The sequence below is a fragment of the Catharus ustulatus genome, chromosome 10, assembly GCF_009819885.2.
Source record: "Catharus ustulatus isolate bCatUst1 chromosome 10, bCatUst1.pri.v2, whole genome shotgun sequence".
Lineage (NCBI taxonomy): Eukaryota > Metazoa > Chordata > Aves > Passeriformes > Turdidae > Catharus > Catharus ustulatus.
In genome coordinates, this window is record NC_046230.1 from 19,758,953 (window position 1) to 19,777,101 (window position 18,149).

Below are 18,149 nucleotides of genomic sequence, written 5' to 3' on the forward strand. Positions count from 1 at the left end.
TTGTAATTTTGGTAATGAAAGCATGAAGCATATTTTTCAAAACCAGATTAGTTTAGCAGGGACTGTAAACCATCCAGCTGAAACACTTCAATAACATCATCTTTCTTGTCACAGCTTTTTACAGCCCACGTCTAAAACTAAAATAAAATTACTTATTTTGAGGATCAGCATTTACAAGAACAAATGCCACATGCATATAGGACTTTTCACTCCTAAATAATGCAGATTCTATTTCTGTTCCCCCCAAATTAACTGAGGTATGCAATTTCCATTTCCTTTCTTCTAGCCTTTTTCAAAGGCAAAGCTGCAACACCAAATCACACACCAAGACTGAATAGTCCTTAAATTCTTGCTTCAGAATTCACAAGTGTACCAACCATATCATTTTAATTTAGTTGTTAGTATATACATTAACACTCAAAAGTGTGATAAAAACCAAACAAAAGTAGTTTTTTTTAATAAACAGCATGATACAGACCGCGAAGATAAATAAAAAGCAGACTTTTTACAGTTTCCCATGAACATGAACTACAATAAGTATCATAGGCCAAACTTCTGTTACTTGAGTAGCACAGCAGAAGGGTTAAAAAAGGGGTTGTGGGTTTTTTTTATTTGAAGTACTGCAAGAGTATTCTCAGTATGACAACACATGCATCTTGCTGCATCTTAAATACTTTTTGGCCCATTATTACTAAAAATGTCTTGCTTTCTACCTAGTTTACCACAGACCTTTATCACAGAATGACACACACATGGCAACATCCCCCCCTGCCCCAGTAGTGGTTATTTCAAAGGTAATTGTCTCATTTTCAAAAGATAATTGAAACATTGGTGGGAGTTTTTACTTTCCCTTTGATGCAGCCAGGTAACGGCTCCCAGCTTCAGTGAAGTTACACAGAAGCATTGAGAGCTGACACCCTCCTGGGCTCTATTCACCCAAAATGCCAACAGGATCCTGGGCTGCCTTAGGCAGAGCAGGTCAGGGAGGTGAGCCTTCCTCCTGCCCCTCTGCTCTGCACTGCTGAGGCCACACCTGGAGCACTGGGGTACAAAGCTGATGTGGATGTACTGGAATGGGTCCATGAAGGGCTATAAAGGTGATGGATAGGAGAGGAGGCTGAGAGGGCTGGGACTGGGATCTAGTCAAATACTTGATAGGGAGGAATAAAGACAGGCAAGGCTTTTCTCAGTGCTCACTGAAAGGGTATCAGGCAATGAAACAGAAGATATTTCATATAAACATTTTGAAAAACAATATTGACAGTGCAGTTCTCTTTCTCAGACTCTAAACCCAGCTAGACAATGTCCTGGGCATCCTGTTCTACTGCTGACCCTGCTCTGAACAGGGCTAAATGAACTCCAAAGGTTTTTGCCAGCCTCAATGGTTCTGTGAAAATTCTGCAGTAGTATTGCCATCCACAATGACAACAATACTTACAAAATTTCAAGCCCAAGAAGCCAGGACTTCAGACTGCAGCCATATATATTTAAAGCCCTTTTCTCCACCAGGGAAGTAGATTTTGATAGTGTAGTGGATATTCACAGTTCAAACTTGAAGAGGTGCAAGGGGGCAAAGAGAAAGGATGATACTCCCAGATAATGAATTACACATTTATCTTCACATGAGAAATTAAGAATTTGGACCACAGCTGCTATAAGACAAGAAGATTAATCTATTCCTTTTCTTTTCCCAGCCCCAAATGAAACACTAAGACAATTTTGGACAGCCTGGGGCAGATGATAATTCAGGATATAGAACATTATTAATAAAGCCTGAAAACAGATTAAAAAGTAGTTAAAGAAACAAGGCAGAATGAGATTCCAACCATGAATATCCATATTTTGGCTCACAGGAATTAACTAAACTACAACAGACATAAAGATTCTTGAAAAAACAGCTTCTGCCTGAATTAGGCTTTCAGAAACTTCAGCAATACAATTAAGTCAGGTTTAGCTGTGATTAATTCTATGACTGGAACAGGAGTCTAACAAAATGGATGCAGTTACACTGAACTGAATGGCTCCTGAAGCAGTTTAATAACTACTGGGAATCAGGCACCAGAATTTCAAGAAGAATCAAGACAGAATAGTGTATTTTTGCCTTCCTTCTGCCGCAGGAATATTTCATCACATACAGAAGTGACAGTAAGGACACTTAAAACACACTTACACAAACCTGTGGGGACACTAACTTCAAAGTACAGGCAGAACATTGCTTCAATTGATCTTCTCTTACAGATATTTTATGATGTTCTTATGCTCTGGGCATGTCCCAGAGGGGTGTTGCAGAGAGGAGAAGGGACAGAGGGATTCACCTCTGGCTTAGAGTCAGGAGCACTAACACAGCAAGACCTCAGACTTTTCAGAGTCTAGCCATAAAGCTCAGAAGTCCAGAACACTGTATGGCAAATGAGGAACAATGATTTTTCCTGAGTGTGGGTTCAACAAGTCTGTATGCTACAGAAGAGGAGGAAGAGGACAAGGAACAAAAATATTGAAGTGTCAAGAATGTAACAAACTGTAGACAAGATCACTGTGCTTTTGGAGAGCTGAAAAGGCTTCTTTGCTAGCCTTAATTAGGACTATTTCAAAGTAAAATTATTAAGTGTTTAACTGGGCTGCTACTAAATATTCCTCTCCTTATAAGAACCTTTCATACTGAATCATAGGAATAAATAATCTGGAATTTCATATGCTGTTGTGAATCCAGAGAGATTCTGATGAAGTGTCATGTCAGCATAAAATGAAATCAGAATTTCTCAAAACCTATAGATTTGGTTAGTGTATGCAAATAGAGAACTTCTATAGCCAGTTTCCAGTTGGCATCCCTTCATTAATGTGGATGTAAAAAAAAAAGTAAAATTAAACAAAGAAAAACCCCAAACTAACATGAGCTGCAGGGGTGGTGAGCTACACATCACTAAGGACAGACAGAGCCTTTCCTAAACTGAGAGAACTTCCAGCACAAAACAAAAGATGCAAATTCATTATTTGTATGAAACATGTATTGCAAAATTAAACTGGGATTCAACAATCTGCAACAACATCCACAGCTATATAGTGTTTTTAGAAAACAAGTGTGGTTCTTCCATTCAAGTAAAACTAAAACAAGTGAAAGAAGTTAAAAAAAAATCCTAGAAGCAGCAAGTTACAATTCTTTCTGTAATACCACACCACTTTCATTAACTTGAAGTATTTTCAAGATGTCAAAGACATCAACAAAAATAGTAATTTCAAGTGGCTTTTCTGATATTTGTGTTTTGAATGGGTCCAGCCCAGGTCTGCAACCTGTACAGACATGCAAAACAGGAGGAATTCATAATTACCAATAAGAACAGACATTTGAACATGCCAGTTACACAATGACAAAGCAAAGACAATACCTTCAAATTGTCAATAAACATGGGCTACTGACCACTGAAGGGCATTTAATACTTTACAGAAAAAGCAAAGTTGGCATAAAAACCCACAAACTCGCCAAACCACCAACAGCAGGGTCATCACAAAGTTCTTACAAACCTGGTAATTTCTGTATTGGCCTCAATATGCAGGCTCCTATCTTTTCCACAAAATGCCAAATCACTTAAAATTTTGGCTTTATTAAAAAGCCTTGAAAAAAAATTAAAAATTATACTGGAAGTCTGTTTCACCTATGAAAAAACTACTAATGCACCTTTTCAGGCAAAGAAATATGCATATATAAAATCAGTACAGGTACTTTTTCTGCTACATTTAGGAAAGCAATGAATGTAATTCTAAGTAAAACTAATATGCAGCAGCCTGTTCTGTCTTTATATCAAACACAGTTTCACAGCTGAAAAAGTTACTGGTTTTAAATTTTATTTTGCTAAAACACCATTTCCTAATGCTTTTTGATTAAACACATGGCCCAGCACTGGGCTCCTTGCTCTGGCAGTCTTACAAGGAAGTTCTGCAGGAGCAAGGAGCCCAGATGCACTTCAAGCCCAAAATAAACTACTTTAGTGTTTTGTGCAGTGGATTCCCAGAACAAAGGGAGCATTTTCAAATCTCCGTGAAGTGGGAATAGTTACAAATAAGCCAAATTCCAAGCTATTCTGTAAAAATCTAGGACTCAGTTACAAGTGCTTTCATGGTCTGTAAGCAGATCTTCCTTCTGATACTGAGAGCAGATGACATCCACTCATTTCCACCAGGGTAAGCAAACAGTGCCTCCACTATCCTCAGTGAAGTTACATCAGCACCCAACTGCCGTGACAGGATACAGTAATTAGGGTTCAACACTTTGAAGCTGAGAAAAGGATTGTTGTTCTCTGTGAAACACTGGCAGAATGTTTTTCAAATGCCCATCCTGGTTATGCAAAAAACTGGTTAAAGCCCAGGAGCTTCTCCTACTTTTTAAAAACATTTGTTGAAAGCCTACAATTACCCTGAACTGTGTTATGTCTGTACCACTCTGAAATTTCCTTTCTTTTACTACATGATTCTCATAATAACTTCTACAGTTTATGTACAACATTTAATTGCAGTAACTTCTGGAAACAGAGCCTGACTCCTCATACCTCTGTTTGGGCAAAAAGGGTGCAGAATACTGTGCTTGAACTGAAAGACATTTATACTCATATTTACAGAAGGGCTAGGAAGGGGCAAAGTACAAACAAATTTGGCCTAACAACATCCAATAAATTTGAGTTGATCTTTTCACCCAGGCTGGAAAAGGCTGACCATTTCTTGCATAAACGAGGTAAAGCATTGTTTCAACACCAGATAAATACAGATAATATAGCACCTAATGTGTCTGTGCAACAGTTTTACTCAGTTATATTAAGAATTATAGCCAACAGGGTTTCAGATTTTGTGAACTAAACTTAAACTGAAACTAACCCATTTTAAGAGCTAAACCATTATTGTGTGTTGACTGCAAAGTAATAGATACATGGGTAACTTTGCTCTAAAAAGTACAACCAAGCTTAGCAGGAGTTAAAATATTCATATGAACAAAAAGGAATATGTAACAGTCAATAAAAAGAGCAATGGGAAGTCTATTGGACTACTCCAAAATATTTTGTAGAACTAAGGAAATAAAACTTCACATTTCCCACACTATATTCTTGGAGCTTCTGTAGTTTTCACAAAACCAGGTTTCCCCCCACAACATCAAGTATCCCTGTGTGCAGCAATCAGCTGCAGGATCCTGACTTTGAAAGTGTCTTGAAACATGAAAGCCTTGGCTTTACAATCCCCAAAGTCTTTCATCACGTAATTGATTGCACATTTTTAATATATTACAATTTGCTAAATGAAGCCAACCACTCATTACCTCATCAGTACAGCCTGCACAAAGTACAGTTTATTTATATGCTTATATTCTAATCTAACACCAACTGTCAGCATATTTTATATTACATGTGGTATTGCACTTTCTGAGTGGCACCTTGGTGCGTGTTTGCAAGTGAACAAGCTGAACCCCCAAAAGCCCCAAACCTTTGGAATTCAAGTGCTGCCAATCTAGCAAGTTTAAAATGTCAGGGTGAACATCACCCCCAGAACTATTATGGGCTTCACTAACTTTAAAAAAACCTGTTTAGGAATTAGAAAAACAGTCCTACCTGAAGTTGTGCATAAGGGCAATCTGAAATCCTCGGTACTCTGAACAGTTTCAAAACATGGTGCCAATTTCATTGATTGCACACATTGTAATTGTGTTAAAGGACAACAACTAGATTTACAAATATATATTACACACATGCACAAAACAGACAAAGCTATAAAATGTTTGGTAACTCCACATGCTTTGAGCTAGCCAACATATCTGTCTGCTGAACTGCTAATTATTGATCATATTGAGAATCTAAATTGCTATTTCTGATGTATCTTACTGGATTCAACAACCACTTCCAAAGGAGGAAGAAAGAGGAGAAATGGTAGACCCAAATTTCGAGGGTTTAAATGAGCGCACTTGGAATAGCCACTGTATCACTTCAGTAATGTGAAGAGTGATTCCCAAAAGTTTTTTAGAGACTTAGGCCAAGTTCACCACTGGCTTTAGTGGGTAGATTCCCACTACTTCACTGGTACTTGTGTCCTCTTTCACTAGGGCTGAATTTGGTCCTAGGAGTATGTCTGGTCACCTTCAGTGACGTTAATGAACACGGGAGTCTTGGACAGATAGAACTGGGTTGCAAAATTAAGAGAGTTAATATTGGACAAATCATGTAAATAAAGAATATATATTAATAATAGTTCCTATTATATAAATAGCCTTTATAAAAAAATAATCTTTCAATAATTTTAATAACTCACCTTTCTTTAGGTTCTGGAAAACATGTATGAAAAAAATCTATTCAGTTCAAGTTAGATTAAAGCAAACCTAAGATGAACACTACAGCTCTCTGTTGCACTAAACCCAATTCTGACCATTCAATTTCCAGGTTAGTCAGCTTTTGGGGATGATAGGGAGTTTCTTTGTGAAAGTATGAATTGCACCCCTAGAAATACTGAGCAGAAGAAACACCATACTGAGTGGGCTTATTTCCTACTGCTTTCAGAAACTGTGCACATGACAGACCCAGAAATCGAAGGGCCTCCCAAACCCCACAAATGTTAATGCCTCTGAGCACATTTAAAAGGCACTGTCCTCTCACTACTGCTTTTAGATCTTTGAGCTTCAGATTCTTTCCCTTTAAACTATGCTGCATTCAAGTATTTGCTATCATGTGAATTCTCTTTCCATTCTTCACAATCCAGCATAGTCTCTACCTGCTGTACCAGATCTAAGGTAAGATGTGACAGACTCTTACTTTTGCACTAGCACTATTTTCTTTTTCCTTCTAATTTATCCTATCAAATGAGAAAAGGAAACATTCTTCCAAGTTTACCTTTTTGAGCTTAAGGCATAACATGAATTCTCAAATCACAGAATATGCTGAGTTGGAAGGGACCCACAAGGATCATTGAGTCCAACCCCCAGTCCTGCACAGGACACCCCAGGAATCACACCCTGTGCCTGAGAGCCTTGTCCAAACACTCCTTGAACTCTGTCAGGCTTGGGGCTGTGACCACTTCCCTGGGAGCCTATTCAGTGCCCAACCACCCTCTGGGTGAAAAACCTTTTCCTAATGTCCAACCTAAACCTCCCCTGACTCAGCTCCATGCCATTTCCTCAAGTCCTGTCACTGGCCACCAGAGAGGAGAGTTTGGTACCTGCCCCTCCACTTCCCCCCATGAAGAAGCTGCAGAGCCCAATGAGGTCTGAGCTCAGTCTCTTCTTCTCCAGGCTGGACACAACAAGTGACCTCAGCTGCTCCTCACACAGCCTCCCCTCCAGGCCCTTCACCATCCTCGTGGCCCTCCTTTGGACACTCTCTAATAGCTTAATTATTTTTTTTCAGATTGTGGCACCCAAAACTGCCCACAATATTCAAGGTGAAGCTGCCCCAGTGCAAAGCAGAGTGGGCCAATCCCCTCCCTTGCCCAGCTGGTGCTGCTGTGCCTGATGCTCCCAGGACAGGGTTGGCCCTCCTGGCTGCAGGGCACTGCTGGCTCATGTTCAACTTGCCATCGACCAGGACCCCCAGGTTCCTTTCTGCAGCTGCTGTCCAGCCTCATTCCCCAGTCCATACACACAACCAGGATTGCCCCTTTCCAGGTGCAGAATCTGGCACTTGCCCTTGTTAAACTTCATACACTTGGTGATTGCCCATCTCTCTAATTTGTCGAGGTCCCTGCACACATTGTACTAAAGCTTAATTTTTGAAGTTTATAGTTTTAGTGCTATCTGAAACCCTGTTTTACATTATTTTCCAACAGTTGTCTGAACAATTCATCTCTTTTCTTGCCATAAATTCTAATGTTGTTCATGGTTTGTGCAATTCCTATGCAACCAGTCTTTGCTGCTAATGGGTATTAACAGTGCAGTACCCACGAGCGGGGTATCAGTTCTTGTTTTCTTTGCTGTCAGTTCAGTTCAAAGCGTGCTGCTTTATTGTGTGGAAGATCCAGTCCATTTTTGTTGTCCAGCCACCATGGTGAGCATCATTCATTTGCTTCATGAAGTACTCAAGAGCCTCCTGCTCAGTTTTGTCCAATGCAAGGGTCTTTCGAATGTATGCAATATCATCAAAGGACTGCAGTTCTGGCATTCCTGAGCCAAGCATCATGGAGAAAAGATTGATGAAGAGATTGGCATGCTGCCGAATTGCTAGGTAAGCCTTATAGCACATCTCCTGAAACCTGGAAGAGACCAGGGGAAAAAAGCTCAGTGCATTTCTCTGCTGGATGCATATTACTGCTTCAGCTCCAGAACAGTTTTGCAGGCAACCAGACACTAAAAAAGCAGACAGCCTTAGTCTATGATGTAAGAACACTATAATGTAGCTGAGAAAATGCACTCATTTTCCTACTTAGTTTATCTTCATTTGTGTAAAGATGAATATAGTGGTCAGACTAACACAACATCCAAAGACAGGCTTTCTAGTCTTAAACCCCATCTGCAATTCATACAACTATTCAACAGGAATTTATGTGAGCTCACAGGGCCATTTTCATCACTGCCACTGACATTTCAGATTTCAAAACACATTTCCTCATACACTGTTAAAATCACTGCTTTCCTGGCTATCTTCCAAGTTGCATTTCTCCTGTAGTTTTAGCAGCTGCTGCTCCTTAGGTACTCTGAAAAATGCACTGAAAACAGGGCATTCACTATATCACACTGGATAAGAAATACTCAGGTTAAGGGAAAAAATGCAAAAAAGCTTCACTGCAGTGTTCAGATCAACACTATAATTCAAAATCTGTCTTCCATTGCCATCACCATAATGAAATTAAGATTAAAATTGAAACCTCTCAAAGACTGGATTGCTGGAAAGAGATATTAAGAATGACTATAACAACAGATTTATTTCTTTACTGCTATTATTTTAAAGTTCTTGCTCAGCAGGTTCTGGCCATTGTCACAAACTACACAGGCCAACTGAAGAGCTGATATCAGAGCAGCTACAGGAGAGAAAAGTATGGTTGAATGACCAGCAATGCACACAACATCCTACATTTAAGAATTTTCAGTAGCTGCCATCTCAAGAGCATTTTAAGCGTAAAGTCAAAGGAACTTCAGATGTTTGAAAAATTACCATCTTTATTCGCATGTATGCCAACCCTGCAAATCTCAAGTGAGATTTCATAGACCAAAGGTCATGTCAGTGCTAACATTACCCACTGACTTACAAGTGATGGCTGATCTTCAACTGAAGAACTAGAACATACCCACTGCAAGTAAACTAAAAAACTACTGTTCAGTTAAAAGATCTAAATATGAAAAGTCACCAGTAGTAAAGTGCATTTTAGGTAGAAAACACTCTGGAGGTTAAATGCTTAAAAGAAAGCTCACCTTTCAAACTCCCTCGTTTTGGTACATTCTTGGGCTCCTTTACTGATCACTATTAAGAAGTCTTGTGTTAAGACAAATGGCACACGCTCTCTTTTGTAACCAAATTTTTTCTTCTTGTGATCGAGGAAGTGCCCGAAGTCAATGTGAAACAGCTTGGAAAGACAAAAAGATATTTTAAGACTAATAATTCCTTGTTTAAATGAAGTCACAGTAAAATTGATCACTTACTTATAGTTCAGATAGATTTTTTTTCCCCAAAACAAACTCATACTAAAGTGAGGATGACCTTAGGGTATGACTTTAGAAAAGCATCTCTTACCTGCCCATCATCTTTGACCATGATGTTGCTGTTGTGGCGGTCACCAATGCCCAGGATAAAGGTGGCAACACAGTAGCCAGCACAAGAACGTGTAAACAGGTCAATAGCTGCATCATACCTATTTGAACAAAAAAGGAAACACCTTCCTCAGATATTCTAATAACACAGAAGTGTACATTTCTCTTTTGCAAAAGAGCTACCAGGCAAACAAGGAGGGGTAAAAAACAAAACTAAAACCAGATGAGAATAATTATGAGCATAATCTCCCACTTGATGAACTTCAGTTTCCATCAAGAAGCAGCATATGGCCAAGAAAAGCAGGGAATCTCACATGTCTCCTTTGTTCTTGTCCTTGAGCCACTGGTGCAATGTATGGCTGTTGAACTGCAGGGCTCCTTTTAAGCCTCCTTTACACTGAATCTGCATGATGGTGTGAGAGCTCCTCACCACCTCGATGAGTCCCACGCAGTCACCGATCGACAAACAACCATAAGGCAACATCCTGAAAGACAAAGGTTCATCCTTGGCTTTTTTTCTTTATAGAGAATGGTGGCAAGAGGTGGGAGAGGATTTTTTTGGTTTTTTTGCAGATTCCTGTATCTGACATGGGGAACTGTAACCATTCTGCAAACCACTCTTGGACAAAGGCTTAATTCTGCCACTTGCTACAGCACTGGAGAGAAAACTGTGACCCATGAGAGATGATACAGACCAACAGGTCCTTTTGTCTAGGTAAGGAAATGAAAAGTGGGGGTTTCCAGACAGTGCACAGACAGCTCCTTTGTTCCCACCTAAAAACGTACCGCACAGCAAACACAAATTTGAAGGTGTAGCCTGTCTAGGATCAGTTTTCCAGAAGCAGAACAGTTTATCCTGAATGCCCTGCAGAAGCTGCTGCACCCACACACTGCCTGGAGGTGGAGAAGCTCACACAGACTGGGCAATATCTACTGTGTGACTGAAGATACCACCTACAAAGAGTCACTGCTCAGCAGGGCTGAGGGTTTGGTACCTTGTTCAAAGCTAAACCTACAACACAATCACTTGGCCACAGTGTGGCTACTCTGCCTTAGCTCTTGTATCCATTCCTTGTATGTAGCTCACTCAGACCCACTTGAATGAGAATTAAGTCTTTTTCAAATATGATCTCATGTTTATAAAATCCAGTAGTTTAGTTAACTGAAAAAATTAAATATTGCTCTAACATGCAAAAAATGTCTATTTATAGCATTTCATGTATTACTCTTGGGAAAGCAGAAGCAATCTCTGGAAACAAACCAATAAGATCAGCATGACTTGGGAATGACCTCTAATGCTTACCGAAGATCAAGACCCTGATTTTGCCAGATGTTTTCCATAATTCGAATTATCTGAAGTGTCAGCATGTCCTGACGCAAGTCTGAAATAGTCAGATACATTAAATTTGCAAATTTTGTAACACCAGAACCTTTGGTTAGATCTCACTTTCCTTTCCCCCCAAAACTATGTCTAAATACATCTAAAGGTGATGAGGTTTGCATAGTTTAGTGCAGATTTTGTTCCCTCAGTACAGAAAAGCAGGTTTTAAATAGTGAAAAATGAATATAAAATTGTGGTGGCGATTTTAAAAACCACACAGTAAAACCAGGACAATGGAATCACAGTTTACACATCTGTAATACCTTGAAGACATTTACAAATAAAAGAACAAATATTAAATAGCATAGTGTTCTACCTTGACAGACTGAGCATCTTAGAACATATAAAATCTGCACTTGACTGAGATAAATACTTATTTGTCTCTGCTTAATTGTTCTGGAAAAGAAAACAGCTTGCTCAGCTGATCTTTTAAAAATATATGTACTTTACAAGCTTACAAAAAACACTAATTAAAAGGTTAGGAAAATAAACAGGTATGCAGCTTTTGAATTACAATTATCTTTCCTTACCATCTCCATTTTTAAATATTATCTCATTGTTCTGAAATAACAATTCAGACATAATATCTGGGTTTTCCCAGTTCAACCACAGCGGCCTTTTTGCAGATGACATTATCCTGCACTCCTCAAGCCTAAAAGAGATAAGATTTCTATGAAATAGGCATCACTTGATTCTTATACCACGTTCTCTAATATTGCTAACCTCTCCCTGTTTTGGTCTGAACTAGCACCAAATTAAAGATGCAAAGATAAATGACAATCCACCATTTTTACTTCCAGACTCACACTTAAATTAGTAAGTGCTATGTTAACCAATTGCTAAGAGTTGTGTTGTAAGGGAATATTGTAAACATTCCTTTGGCAATATGAGCTCCTGACAACTGGAAAAAGGACTGCAGTTCCTGGCACCTTAAAGGAACAACTAAAGGTCATGTTGTTCCCTGATTTGTTAAACCATTAGACTGAAATGACTCTACTGTTCATGGATTACTCTGCTACAAATTCTGTTCCGTGCACTTTGAAGATACTGACATTTACTAAGTTAACAGTCAACCTCAATGCTATTATTATTATTATTACCATTACTAAACATTTACTTTAGGGATACAGTACCGAAGGTTTCCCAGTTGATGTGCAGGATTAAGAGGAGAGATAAAACCTTGCAAGGCATCCATAAAATCTGGCCGTCTCATTTGTTCAACAAGGAACTTCATCTGTACCTGATAAATAAACACATTCAGGTCTGGAGAACGCTATTTGCATGTAAATGAAGGCATCAGATTTTAGCTTTGTTTTTCAAGCATGGTTCTGCACAGTTATGACGTAAGTACAGCTCAGCTACATGTTACACAAATTGAAACCTTTAACTTTATATTATATATAACTTTATATTTATATATATTTTGTATTTATATATAACTATAACTTTCTCTTGCCTGGAGAGCTAGACAATGGCATTACACAGAAAAGACTGCAGCTCCCCAGAAAACATAACACCTACTGAAATTAGCCTTAACACTTTCCTCATTGATCCAACAGAGCAGCTCTAAGCAATTTCTGTGACTCAACAACAACAGTTTTGATGTAAGGACAGCTTTTGATACCTTCTGGGTCTCATCCTTTTTTTCCTGCTTGAGAATATCTGTGAGGTTAATCAGCTTCTCCATGGCCTCCACCTGCCTGCTCAGGTGCTTCAGGTACATTCCACACGCTCGACAGTAGGACTCCAGAAGTAAACCAAACCTCTGACTGACAGTTTTGTTGTGCATTTCAGACCTACACAGGGAGCAAGAACAGTTACAGCTTAGAGACAAGACCACTTAGAGGTGCCAAAAATGAAGCTGTACTTCTGACATCTTCACACAGTCCTAAAATACATCCCCTCAAACAATTCCCTCCCTTATCCTTGGTGACACCAAGGCAAGTAGAAAACTGAGAGCACAACAAAGATGCCTTGCTTCTATTTCTGGTCTGATTACACCAGCTTAGAACAGAATTTTTAGGTGACCTCTAGCTACAAGCCAATATGTTGCCGACTGAGCTATCAAGCCTTTAATAAGGAAGTAAAAATAAAGTTTTTACTAGTCTTTTTCAAAGCTTTACCTTGTTGAATTGGGTGGCTTTCTTTAGCTCTCATATATGTGTAAAGTTTTCTGGATGGGGCATTAGGCAGCTAACAATAAGGGAGGTTTTCAGCAGTCTCAGACTACCTTGTTTTTAGAATAAACATCATCAGATACAAAAAAGTACAAGTCTAAGTACTGTTAAGTAGCTTTGGAAACTGCAAGGCATGATTTCTATCACCAAACTATGTATTCAAACTCTTAACCAATATAACCCAGTCTCTAAGTGGTAATGTTTTTCTAAATAAGGTCATTTAATATGTCAAACCTTTAGAACAACTAATTGTTTCTAACAGGAAGCTCACCACCCCTCAACATGATAACAGACTTACTTTAAATGCCAAAAGAAGAAATGTCCTATCCTTTGATTGGTCAGTGCCTTCTTGAGCAAAAATCTCACAAGCTGATTATCTAAATACTGCTCATATTTCAGAACCTTGTTAAGGATAAAGAGAAAATGTTAAAAAGTCAGATGCACTTATTATTTCTATGAACAATATACAGATTAAAGGCAGTTAAATAAAAAGCCATCTATGTTTTACATTATTTTTTTCTGGAATGACTGATCTTGGTATTAATATTTGAATGTGTTAGGCTTTGAACAGTATATGCCAACTGTGCACTGGCTGCCTCTATTTCAGGAACTTACCATCTGATGCTTGCTTTACTGTTACCAAATATTTTAGCCTCAACTTGCTCAAAATTTTGAGAAGATGCTTCTGCTCATCCTTTCCCATATGTTAGGACAGCTGAAATAGCTGCCTGTTCCAGTTGGTGGAACAGTTTCGCATCTCTGCAGAATTCTGACATTTAGTACCAACAAGCAAAACCACAGCACTACAGAAAAATCAGCATTTCATCTCCTAAATATCAGCATAGCAAACAGACTTTTGATGACCTCTTTTGCTGTTTTAAGCCTCTGTGATGATTGAATACACACAAGACAACAAAGATGCCAAGATACCTGTACCAGCTGGATTAGGTACTGGGACAGTTTGTCATCTGTCAGGGACTTCTCCAGACAGCGAACGGCAAAAGCTCGCACCATGGGGTCTGGGTAATTGCAGTCCAGGAGCTCCATGGCTTGCTCTGGTTTGATTGAGGGCCAGTCCTTCACCAAGCAGTACATCTGTGGGCAAGAAGGACAAGCATGTTACACCTTTGCAGTGGTCAGGGAGAAGCTGTAACACTCAGCCATTAGAAGGCATTGTCAGACACAAACTACACTGAGTAGAAGCTGTTTACTTGCTGCTCCTCTTAGTCAGTAATTCAGTATTAGTTGCCAGTTGACTTTGCTTTATCCACTCTAAAAAGAATGAAAACAAAACCTCACATTTAACTGTAACTGACAAGTTGGCAACCTAGCAGGGCTTCAAGTAATGCCAGAAAGAGGAAATCTGAGCTAAAGAACAAGAACTACAGACCAGAGACACCTGTCAATCATAATGGCAACTCCAACTCTTCATTCAGTGTATCATGCACACATAATATGTTTTTAACTTCCAGAAGTTTTCTTTAAAATAGTATATTTTAAAGCTTCTACAAAACCTAGCACTTCTTCAGTGCTTTGTTACCTGGGCCACTTCATCTCTAGAATTCCACTTGACAGACAAAAGTAATTTGGGCAGAATTTCTGGAGTATTCACGCAATAGTGTCTGCAAAAGAGGAAAAACTCGCATGTACAAAACATCACTTTTGCTTTGACAGCCATCAACTACATCCCCACAGCCCCCACCTTCTTCTTTTGTCAGCAAGGTGCTGTCAGGACCCAACCATGCAGGTAAAAACTACAGTAATAAGGAAAATGGGAACTCATTCAACAACTTGCTGTTCTCCACAAGATTATAACCAAACCAAACAATGCAGAATGCTTTACAAGCCTTGTCTAAAACACTAACTCCTCAGCATAGAAAGGAACAAAACCCACAACAAATTTGGAATGAATTGTGGGAAGTTTGATTATAACAAGAAGGGTATTTCTTTGGTTTGGTTTTTGATTTGCAATACCTGTGTCTCCAGAGGAAGTCCTTCTCTTGCTCAGTGATTTCGGACAAAGGGTCTCTGGTACAAATGGCTCGCAGTTGCTCCTTGTCACTCTCTGTTAATTCACTATCCCGAGCTATTCTGTTACTCTGCAGAGACAGTGCCACATTAGCCCTTCACACAACTTCCTTTATTGCCAGACCACACACATGAAATACAGTATTTTAACAGCACAGCAATCACTACAGCCCATGTCATGCAGTACTATCTTGCTGTATCCACTTGTAACTGAGAGTTTAAAATTTAGAAAGAAGATGAAAGACTAGGCCTTTGATCTCTACAACTGCTTTTAGTCACTGCTGGCACAAGAAGAGGTACATTTCAACTAAATCAGCTGTGTGGAGAAATAGCAGCAGTTGACATCTGATGAATGACACAAAGTGAGACTGGTCATTTCCGACCCAGCTTGAGATTGCTGAAGGATGCTGAAAGGAGTGAAAAGGATTCAGAACTGAAAAGGCAGAACATGGGGGATGAAAATAGGTAGAATGCTGTAGGAAAGCCTGAGTAACAGGAAGAGGGAAAATATTAAATCACAGTTAGTGTAAGACATTCCCCAAAGATCACAGAAAACAGAACTGCTACAAACAGAAATTAACTACACTGTCAGTGAAGTGAGTTTCTCCTCCTCACCATTTTTTCTTTGTGCCAGATGGAACAAAACAATGAGCTGAGAGTACAGAAGCCCAGGTATGAGCCTGGGGAATGTTATTTACCAAGAAGACAACTGTCTTTAAGCATTTTTAGGAGCTCTTAGTCACAGCATAAACAGCAGAAATGCTACTGTATGATGGACATCCTGCTGAGTATCAAGAGGAATCAAACGCCCACAACCTGCTGTTCAGGATACACTAGGACAGGATTGCTATAAATACCCCCAGAATTCCCACTCTGGAAGCTCCCTGCCACCTCCAAGCTCTCCAGCACAGCCAAACTCCACCACAGGGCTCTTTTTCACACAGACCACGGGGTTCTCTTGGGCAAACCCAAGGCTTTGAACCACCCTCCAGAAGAAAATGTAAAACACACCAACCAATTTCACAGCCTTGGCTTTAAATAAAGAACATTTTTAGCTTTACTGTTTTTCTGTTTTTACTTCTTTTCATCCTCCAAAAATGTGCTTTGAAGAAAGCTCCAAACCTCACCAAAAAGCGAACTGTAATGCACACATTCTGTCTGTGGAAAAAGTGAGATAAAGGACTACACCCATGTGTATGTCCATCAATTCCCTTAAAATTCCCTGTGCTTGTGGTCATAACTAGCCTACAAAACAGACAGGAAAGAGTTCTAAAGCACCTTTGAGTTACACAGGGAGGCCTAACTATAAACATGAAGCTGCAACAAAGAAAAACAGCATCAATTGAAGGAGAATTGCAACTTTTGAAATGTTAAACAAAGTAGTTTAATACCCGAATAGTGATACAAAAATGGCAAAGCCACAGTAAAACAGTTTCTCTTTGGATTGTTTTGGTTGGTCAGGGAAGCATTAGGTCACTTTACTGCTAATATAAAGAAAAGAGAATATATTGCCCATTTTACCAAGAACGCAACCAAAATTGGATTTTACAATAAATGAGGATGTAAGAAAAGAAGTTTTGTCACTGACACACTAAGCAGTAAATAATACTTTCATATTTGAATAGCTAATCCTGGAGGGGGAGTTTGCCTTACCTGCCCTGCGTAGCTGTAGTTGAATCCCAGCTCCCGTGAAATTGTCCAGTTTGCGTGTTCTTCAATCACTGTCATATCCGGAAACTTTACAGGGTTGCTAAACCAATCAAATTCCAGCTCTAAGCATGGAGTTTCCTAAGTCAAGGGAATTCAAATTACTTTTTCTGCTGAGTGACAGCAACCAGAATACAGCATATTTTGAAAAAGTATTCTTAAGGGGGAAGCTGGCATGCAAATACCTTATTTGGATTTGATCCAGTAACACCAATAGGATTCAACAAATCCTCCAGCCCATGAGGTACTGCCCAAAGATTCAAAGCCATTTTCCCAGATACCAGAGTGTCTGTGTAATCGAACATGTTTATATTTCCCCAAGCCAATGGACAATGCTCCTTTAAAGAGATTAAAATATGATTTTCTTCAGTGTCATCTATGGATTACTGCAGAGCAAGCCAGGAGAAATAACATTTTCACCCCAGATCAAGTTGTTACATTCCCAGATTAGCAGAAAGCAAGTTGTGGAAGCTGTACCATGTTTTTCTATGAATGCTTGTCATGGCAGTCCTTTAACAAAATGCTCCTAAAATGTAAACACATGCACATGTCTTCCTCACACCAGAATAAATCAGGATGATGGAGAAAGTCTTTCTGACAAAGAGATTTTTTACCAAGTCCTGTAGTCACAGAACAAGGGGTAGCAGTTTTAAACTTGAGGTAAATATTTTTAGATTGGACAAAATAAATACAGTTTTTTTATGATAAGGGAGTCAAGCCACTGGCATAGGATGCCCAGAGAAGCTGCCCCATTCCTGGAAGTGTTCAAGGCCAGGCTGGATGGGGTTTGGAGCAACCTGGGCTAGTGGAAGAGGGGTGGAAGGGGATGACCTTCAGGGACCCCTTCTAACCCAAATCATTCTGTAAGGTTCACAGACCTGCTTGTAGACAAACACTCTATATATTACCTGTGACACACACTCAAACCCACAATGTAATGATGCTGTTGGCTAAAAATTAAATGTTGCATGTAGATTCTTAAAAATTACTATTTGAGATCATGCATTAAATGCTAAAGGAATACAAAATTGCTTTGCTTGAAAATTCAACTCTAAAGGTACAAACATTGTCCTTTGAAAATAAATAGGTTAGTAACATGGGTTTTGAAAATTAATTTTAAAAGCATTTCCACCTCAAAACACTAACATGTTTG

The 18,149-nt window shown here is 39.2% G+C and overlaps 1 protein-coding gene across 1 annotated transcript in view; it reads right to left on the reverse strand.

Annotated features, from left to right (window-relative positions):
• Window positions 1-7,724: 7,724 nt before the first annotated feature.
• The window catches only part of PIK3CA (phosphatidylinositol-4,5-bisphosphate 3-kinase catalytic subunit alpha), a 34,171-nt gene continuing 23,746 nt past the window's right edge, over window positions 7,725-18,149 (reverse strand). Inside the window, exons 8-21 of the mRNA XM_033068191.1 lie at window positions 17,182-17,334; window positions 16,943-17,077; window positions 15,236-15,360; window positions 14,802-14,883; window positions 14,192-14,356; window positions 13,560-13,663; window positions 12,709-12,880; window positions 12,218-12,324; window positions 11,615-11,736; window positions 11,007-11,085; window positions 10,018-10,188; window positions 9,687-9,804; window positions 9,368-9,519; window positions 7,725-8,211 (exon numbers count right to left, since the gene is read on the reverse strand). Of these exons, the coding sequence (XP_032924082.1) occupies window positions 7,941-8,211; window positions 9,368-9,519; window positions 9,687-9,804; window positions 10,018-10,188; window positions 11,007-11,085; window positions 11,615-11,736; window positions 12,218-12,324; window positions 12,709-12,880; window positions 13,560-13,663; window positions 14,192-14,356; window positions 14,802-14,883; window positions 15,236-15,360; window positions 16,943-17,077; window positions 17,182-17,334 (1,956 nt within the window). The 3' untranslated portion in view covers window positions 7,725-7,940. The remainder of the gene's footprint in view (window positions 8,212-9,367; window positions 9,520-9,686; window positions 9,805-10,017; window positions 10,189-11,006; window positions 11,086-11,614; window positions 11,737-12,217; window positions 12,325-12,708; window positions 12,881-13,559; window positions 13,664-14,191; window positions 14,357-14,801; window positions 14,884-15,235; window positions 15,361-16,942; window positions 17,078-17,181; window positions 17,335-18,149) is intronic.